Raw genomic sequence first — 8,462 nt, forward strand, 5'->3', positions numbered from 1 at the left:
ACTCTTTGCAGCAGCTCTATATCTTCCACATCGTGGCATCATCAGCATTTGGCATCAGCATCAGCATCGGCATCAGCACTTTTCATTTTAGCACCTTTCAGCAATAAAATTTTCTGCACAACTCGACAGTTTTTGCGCTCTCTCTCCGCGCTCCAGACAAAAGGTAACAAAAGCTAGCCCCCACCCCTTGGAAAGGGGGCGAGGGGGAGAGCGACTAGGACTATTCGTAGTTAAAAGATCTACACGGTCTGATAGGCGTAGACTTTTTAATGAAAAGCCAAAGGAGGAAAATATCCTAAAGAATGGCGAAAAGACATGAACGGAGTCTTGTCTTGGAGGCATCCTTGAAGACGTAGGAGGAGCAGGACACGGCTGCGATATGTTGCCGCAGATAAGGACGGATTCGCAGCTACAGCCTTCCTTTGAGAGGAGAGAACAGGCGTTCCTGGGGCATGGATGAGCACGGAGATGGTGTGGCGGCGATAAGGTCACTTTGGAATACGGAAAGGGGGGACCAGAGAGGAGTGCGCTCTCTCTGGGGCTCGTTAAAGAGAGACCTGGCCATAGAAAGAGTTCTTGGGAGAGCTTCTCTAATTGAATGGCTTCAAATGGGAATTTGGCTTCAATTCATTTGTTTTTTCTTCGGCCAGGATTCCGGCACGGACAAGTCCAACTAATTAGGTGCCAAATGTGGCAGAGAGGGGGGTGGGGGGGGGGGGGGGGGTGTGCACAAAAAGTCAACGATTAGCTAATAAGACGATTCGGTCAGACGTTGGAGGCGTGGAGTTACTAGATCTGGGGGGGAGGGGAGGTAGGGGGACTGGCGGTGGGGAAAACTTTTGGCATTTTTGGCCACTTTGTGAAATTGTTTGCCATATTTGCAGCTGCTGGAATACACACACACACACACACACACACATACTAATCAAATAAACCGGAAACGAGGCGACGAGCCACAAGCAACAGCAAACAGTGTCCTGCGTGGCTGCTGGTCACGCGTATTGAATATAGAATATGCCAAAGTGGAAAGAAGGAGAGAAAAAAGAAATAGAAGAAGTAGAAGAAGAAGAAGAAGAAGGGGGAGAAAGAACTGGCAGCACACAACAGCAACAAGGAGTCAGGGGATGGGGATGGGGCAACATACATGAAGAGTCTTTTATTAAGTAGAAGTTCATATCAAGTTACACACTTTGTGGCAGACAGGGCGACGGGGAGACAGGGAGAGAGAGCCAAACCATGTGGCAGCAGCCACTGGGAGAAAGTGGGGAGACAGAGAGGGGGAGGGAAGGAAGGAGAGATGAAGGCTGAAAGTTTGTCAAGCTGTCGCTGTCATTTTTCGGAGCTATGGCAAGTGGCAGACTAATTAATGAATTGGCATAAGTTTCTCCCAGCCATTGCCCCCCCTCTCTGCCGCCCTTTTGTACACAACATAAATGTCAAAAACTATGTGTCATAATTTACTTTCGTTGTTCTTTCTGTCGCCGCCATTGTGATGAAGTTCCGTTTACGGACCTTAAGCCAACGCATACAAAGGACCCTACCAGATATGTGAAACGGAAACCGAATCTGAATGCAAAATTTCAATCACAAAACGCACACGCACACAGAAATTCCCTCAAAATGTAAGTGAAACTTTTGCTAATTGCCGACAAACCCCGAAACCAAAAACCATCGCCACGACAGGAGCAGGAATGTCTGCCAATTAGTTCGGAAAGGACTAGGCATTGTTATGCGCTAGATGGCATCCAGCACGTTCTCTCTCTCTCTCCATCTCCATCTCTCTTCGACCACCCCTTTAACAGGGTTAAAACCAAGGATCGAGAAAGAGCAGACGGTGGATGGGAGGTTCCATAGAATGGTGCTCTTGAATGTCCTCTGAAGATTCCAGAACTGAACGCTTTTCGGTGTAGAAAGATCCCCGAAAGGGCCATGGGGCTAAAGTTCTCAAGTGTTTATGCCAGATGGGACTTTTATGTCTGGGATCTGTCTGTTTTGGAGTGAAACTATGGGTACACGATGCCCTGATGCCATAATACTCGTATCCACACAAAGAACATATAATACGCTGCTACAACAAAATAAACGGAAAGAAAAGAAAAGCGAGGGAAAAGCGAGGGAAAAGTGATAGAAAAACGAGCGACAGGCGAAATGGCATGGAATACTGCGGATAGGTAGGGGCAAAAAAAGGACATTAGCCGCATTTTGTCTTGGCAACCACATATACCAACACCAGCAGCGGCGGCAGCGGCAGCGACACACACGTGTCCACATTCTGCATGCCACTCACGTAGAGAGGTGGCTGGGGGGGGGGGGGGGCTGGGGGGCATGGCTGGTATTTTTGTAGCTAGTTTAAATGCTCAACGCCATGCCATGCTCATTTTTTAGTGAAGTTTTATCCAAAAGACAAAGTCTACGACATGTACGTGCAACAACAAAACAACACCACAAGGAGAGAGAGAGAGAGAGAGAGAGAGAGAGAAAGGAGAATGAAAGACAGAGATAGATAACTAGAGGGTCCGCGAGATATCCATTTAGATGGATGATAGAGCAAAATAACGAAGGATAACAGGACTCTTTCCACCTGTCACCGTCTCCGTCTCTCTTTCTCACGGAACGGAGAGAAAGGGAGACTGTAAACTAGCGAAACATTTCCATCTTTCTCTCTGACAGAGAGACAATGAATTTCAAGTGCCAGAATGTAAGGGCCGGCGTCAATTGAATCGGCCAGGGAGTGGCCTAGACGAAAATATGCATTTCGGGTCTTTGCGCAATGTTTCGTGTGCATTCAAAGTACAGTCACGCAGTGGGGGACTACTCAAAAATCATGAAAATCCATACCAGCCAATGATGATGCCACTCCTTCTCTCGCTCTCGACTGTTTAGTATTCTGCGGCTTTTACTTGGCGAACAAATTACCAATTCAAATGCAAATCCACATCTGGACAGCCACTTGTGTGTGCAACAGCAGCAGTGGCAGTGGCAAAGGCAGGGATAGTGAAGTTGCTTCATAATTGAAATGAAAACTGAAAACTGACCACAAAGTGCCACAAAAATAAAAGAAAATGCAAAAACAAGGCAGGACACTAGAAGACAGACGGACGGACAGACAGACGGACGGAGTGGTGACAGAGTCGAGTCGTGTCATGTCCGTGTCATCGTGTAATAAATCTAATCCGAAAACACAGAAAATACAAACACTATCCATGTGTGTGCGTGTGTGTGCGCCTTCTGTATTTGTATTTGAGTTTAGTTTTTCGCCTAATAAACTGTTTAGGTTTTCTGAAATGCAGAAGGCAGACACACACACACACACACCCACACACACACACGACTGCATAATAGGCAAGTGCTTGAAGGGCTGTGCCTCCCAAAGCAAACAACAACAACTGCCACTCGTGACAGAAAAGCCCACCTCAACGATTCTGTTTGACTAAGAGCTGGGGCTAGGGGCATGTGTGGCATCGGTGGTGGCAGTGGCATGCAACTGCTCGACTGCACGACTGCACGACGTGTTTGCCGCTCCTGGAAAGTGCATGCAAATTTGCATAGATTGAAGCATCACGTTCGCGTCTCACCTGCACAGCGAAGGGCAAGGAGAAGGAGAGCGAAAAAACGAATGAAGAGCTCGGAAAGCAAATCATCGAATATTATCTGAGCCACAAAAATCGATAATTAGTCGATTTTTGGTTCATAATTTCGATAGTCCACACACAAAATGCTGCAATCAAGGACTTAATACTTTTAACTGGGATTTACGATACGCAAATATCAATAAACAATCGATTTTCGATGAATAAGTCCCTAAATATTGTTATCTTCGGTGACCAATCGACCTTGTGGGACACAAATATCGATATAAATCGAATTTCGAGGATCAGTTCTTTTGGAGTTACAAATATCGATAGGTTTTATTGTTCTTAGGATGGTTACATCGCACTGATGGCCTTCATTGATGGCTGTACAGCAGTACAGTACTTCCATATATTTACCCATAGAAATAGTGGAGTGCCCCCTCGAAAGACACAATTCCCACTGTATCTTAGGCCTGTGACAGCCACTTGTGGCCACAATTAAAGCAGCCACACGCATCCCACTCTCTGTGTGACAGTAGAAGCCTCCCCCGCCCCCACCCCACCCTGGAAAGAGTATCCACACTTCTTTGGGTCTATGGCTGGCTGGCCTTACACTGTTTTAGCTCTGCCTCAAGTGGCAGGCACAGCGAGTACTACAAAAGATGTACGAGACACTGTTGTTGTGGCTGCTGTCGCCCTCGAGTGGTGGGCAAAGGGAAAACTTTGCTGCTACAGCGGGTGGGCGGTTGGGTGGAGAGGGGGAAGCGGTTGGGTGGTTGGGCGGCTGTGCGGCTGGGTGGTTGAGCTGTTGAGAGGTTCTTGGTGGTTAGAAGCTGTCGCGAACACAGTGCGCATCATAATTATAAACGCACTTGAGATGGGAATTAATTATACAAATTGTGAGCAAATCGAAACGACCGGAGGGGCGGGGGGGCCAAAGCCGAGACGAGGCCTGCCAGAGGACGGCAGCCACATTAATTAGCGTTCATCAATCATGTTTGACCGCAGCTCCAGCTACAAAGGAGTCAGTAGCCAAGGACGCTCAAGGAACCAACGCCCACAATCACACGCGCAATACCAACATTGCAGCCCATCCCTCCGCTCCGCTTCGCCCTCTCTTCCTCGCTCTGGTACAAATATTGCGCAATTTGTCGTCATTATCCGGGATATTGAACCTCATAATGTGCGTCGACATCATTAATTCAAAAAATTGTTGACGCGCCACACCCCACCGCCACACAATGGGGTGGCCAGGGGCTGTGGTTGGGTCGAGGGAGTGGTTGAAAATCGATTAAGGTTCAAAAATATCAATTCGAATGGACAAAAAATGAATCAAATATTCAAAAGATATACTAGTCATTCCAGGAGTTTATCGAACTTGATCGATTTTCGATGAATAACTTCGATAATTGTTCGATAGTTTTTAAACCTACAAATATCGATAACTATCGATCTGTTGAATGCTTGCCATTCGAAACCAATCGAATACCTATTATATTTGTATCCAAAGTGCATTTCAATCTGCACATTGAATCAGTCCATCGTTTCCATCAATTACTCAGCGATTGCCATAGATAGTCGCACTATCGATGGCCATTTTCTCCACCGACAACAGCAATCAGAGGCAGAAGAAAATCGAGTGGGAAGAACCCAATCGAATCGATTTAAGACCCCTCCCACAGTTTCCACGGCGGTTAATGCGGTTCCGTTTCTGCCATTTCCACTACCACTACCACGTCCACTCCTATTCCCATTCCCACTTCCCACTTCCATTTCGTTCCATTCACTTGGCTCCATCGTTCGCTCTGCTTCAGTGGCAGACAGAATTGACAATCATTTTACACTTGGCAGGATATTATGTAAATTGCTTTTCATATTTGTGCAACATTTAAATTTACACACGCACACACAGAGGAGAGATCCCAGAGCCCAGGGACCAGGGACCAGTGCCCGTATATAAGCGGATGACAGCTGAGTGGGAGGCAGGGGGCAGGAAGTTTTGGTGTTTTGGGGTTTGGGGGTTCGGGGGCAAGTAAATCACGACTCACGGCCGCATTTGGTGGATGGTGTTGATGTCAAAGGCACAGAGCTGCGGGGAGAGATTCCAGCAACATCATTATAACGATAGGCAGAGCAGGGCGGGCTGAGCAGCCCCCCCCAAAGGCTGATTGAATGAAAGGCCGACCGACTGACTGCCTGAGCGACAGGCTGAATGAATGAATGAATGAATGACTGAATCAGAGACTGACAGAATGAGTGGAGGCCGCAGGGACAAAATTAACGATGCGTAAAAAGTCGCTTACGCCGTCGCTTCCATCAACGCCTCAAATGGGGCATGCCCCTCCAGCCATGGCTTGCAGGTGCGCCTCCGCTTTAATGGGTATATGGCGGTCGAATACAGATTGATCTCCATGATGGCTGGCTGGCTGTCTGGCTGTCTGGCTGCCTGGCTCTGTACTTTGTTTATGGCTGATTGTGAGAAGAGACAGCATCGCCCGCCCCTGGGTGTGTCCTGTGTATTTCTGCCTTTCTTTTCCCCGCTTCCTTTACTTCTTTCCATCTCACTTGGTCTCTGTTCTTCCCACTCTTTTTGTTTGTTAGTCTGGCAGCGGAAAAAAAAGGGAAAAACGTGGGAGAAGCAATCGCAATGTGTCAGTTTTAATGGGCCTGCAATTGCCGCAGGCAGGCGCTCGATGCTCGATGTCGGTCTCCATTTAGCTCCCTGCCTCCCGTCTGTCTGCCTGTCTCTGTCTCTGGAGAGAAGATATTGGTGGAACCGATTGGGTGTTAAGTGCATTTAAAGCCAAAAGGACCCGGATACGGGCCAGGACTCTCAATTAAACCACGCGGCACCCGCCCCGGGGGGCACTAAGCAACGATACGACACCCATCCATCCATAAGTAAAGTCCGAGACCGAAACCATATTAAAGGTGGGAATAAGAAAGAATATGGAAATACGAGTACCAGCTAATTGGAACTCCGACCGTCAGACTGATTCGATTCGTCAGGCAGTCAGGCAGGCAGTCGAGAGGCAATCGACTAATTGGTTTAATATTATGCATACGCTCCGGTCGTATCGTATTCGGTCCTGTACGCTTCGATTCAATAGAATCCCTTCAACAGCTCCGTCCGCAGATGATTGTGCCTTTGTCGGTACATCGCTTTGAAGGCCTATCGAATGAATGTATGCCTTTGACTGTGATTACTCGCAGGCTTATCGAATGGTTTCTATTAAAGCATCCATGGAATGTCAGGGAATTTCAATAACATAAAAGTGGATCGATTTACAATAGTTTTAATGTATAACGATGCATAATCGAAGGTATCGAATCATAATAATCGATTCCCTATCGATTACTTACCGATTATTAATCATTTTCACACAGAATTTGTATTAATTCCAAAGCGAATCTTTTGCTAAATACAAATGAATCGAATATCGCCATTTCTGCGCTCTAAAAATCATAAAAATCAACTGCTTTTTTAATTTCCCAATTTACGGAATTCAAAATAAACACATGTACGCATATGGATGAGTGGCCATGTAAGCATAATCGAATTAGTGCTCAAAGTTGTATCGATTGAAAAGTTGAATAAACAAAAGCCACACGCAAAAAACCCAAACAAAATTCGCACTTTAATCGATTTTATATCGTGTGAGTGGGTAATTCCTTTAACCTGCTGGTAAAATGATTAAAATATAATAGAATAACGGGTGTAATCGCCGACTGTACTGTACTGTCCGTTCCGTTCCGTTCCGTTCCGTTCCTCCAATCAGAAAACCACTACACCTGTCGCCCGGGGGCCATGAATTGAGGCATAATTGAATCAGCATCATGGCAATCGGCGTCCATCAGGAGATGCATTTTCCCCACACACACATAATACGAGTGCCAGCCGTGCCCATCCGGATACCTGGACATCTGGGGACTGCACCTCTGATACTGATTATGATTTAGACTTTGATTTTGATTCCCATAATCTGTCGCTCTTCAACAGCTCGAAACTCACCTGCAAATGGAAGACAAGAGAAGCGGAAACATTGGTTAGGAAAATTCGTTGCAAAATACATGGAGTGTTTGTGTGTTTCGGAAAATATGCGACAATCTTTAGGCACAGATGCTGTGATGCTGTGATGCTGTGTGTGGGGGTCTGGGGAATGGCTTATGGTCGGTTGACTGTGCCATAAAGTGGGTCAAAGGTCTCTCTCCCCCCGTACAAAATGTAGTTATAAAATCCCAAAATCAGCTTTCCACACGCTCCCCCACGTATGTGTGTGTGTTGAAAATGTATTTGCCTATTTACAGCCTATTGCACATTTTGATGGCCAAAACCCCAGGCCCAAGAAAAACGAAAACCAAAAAAAAAAAAGACTAAAAACGGAATGGAAAATTGTTGGAAACTTAGTCGAGCGCACACCGAAAACTAAATTGAATTTAGCAGAGGGCGATGATGATGATGATGGGAATGGGGAATGGAATGATGGAAAAAACAGGCCAGTCTCTCCCTCTCTCTATCTCTCACTCCCCCCTCCTTTTTTGGGTGTGTTTTTTGTTGTTGTTTGACCCTCACTCTGGTCCCGACTTACCGAGAATGCCTTGAGAAATACCAAACACTGTATAATGCCCTCCATGGTGTCGCCGGTGAGGCAGAAGGTGCCCGTCAGGTGGCGGCCCTTCCGTCCCACTGTGGCCGCCGCCAGGGAGGCATGCACCAGGGCACGCTGCTCGATGCCGGCGCTGCCCTTGCCCCCGCTGGCAGCGGCAGCGGCTGTGGCGGCAGCTGCTGCAGCGGTGGCCACCACGCCGCTCGTCAGCATCCGAGGCAGCGGGGCGGCGCGCATCAGCCGCTCCAAGGAGTCCATGTTCTGTGCGGTTTCTCTATCGATG

General features: G+C 47.2%; 1 protein-coding gene across 17 annotated transcripts in view; it reads right to left on the bottom strand.

Annotated features, from left to right (window-relative positions):
• The window catches only part of LOC108151182 (neurobeachin), a 188,519-nt gene that overhangs the window by 61,206 nt on the left and 118,851 nt on the right, over window positions 1-8,462 (bottom strand). For 10 of the 17 annotated variants that reach the window (XM_017279628.2, XM_017279623.2, XM_033386969.1 and 7 more), the window contains exon 1: window positions 8,162-8,456. The exons of the other annotated variants lie outside the window; for them this stretch is intronic. In XM_017279628.2, coding sequence (XP_017135117.1) covers window positions 8,162-8,437 — 276 coding nt within the window. In that variant the 5' untranslated portion in view covers window positions 8,438-8,456. Of the gene's footprint in view, window positions 1-8,161; window positions 8,457-8,462 lie in introns of those variants that run through there. 17 annotated transcript variants of the gene reach the window in all.

The sequence above is a fragment of the Drosophila miranda genome, chromosome XR (assembly GCF_003369915.1).
Source record: "Drosophila miranda strain MSH22 chromosome XR, D.miranda_PacBio2.1, whole genome shotgun sequence".
Lineage (NCBI taxonomy): Eukaryota > Metazoa > Arthropoda > Insecta > Diptera > Drosophilidae > Drosophila > Drosophila miranda.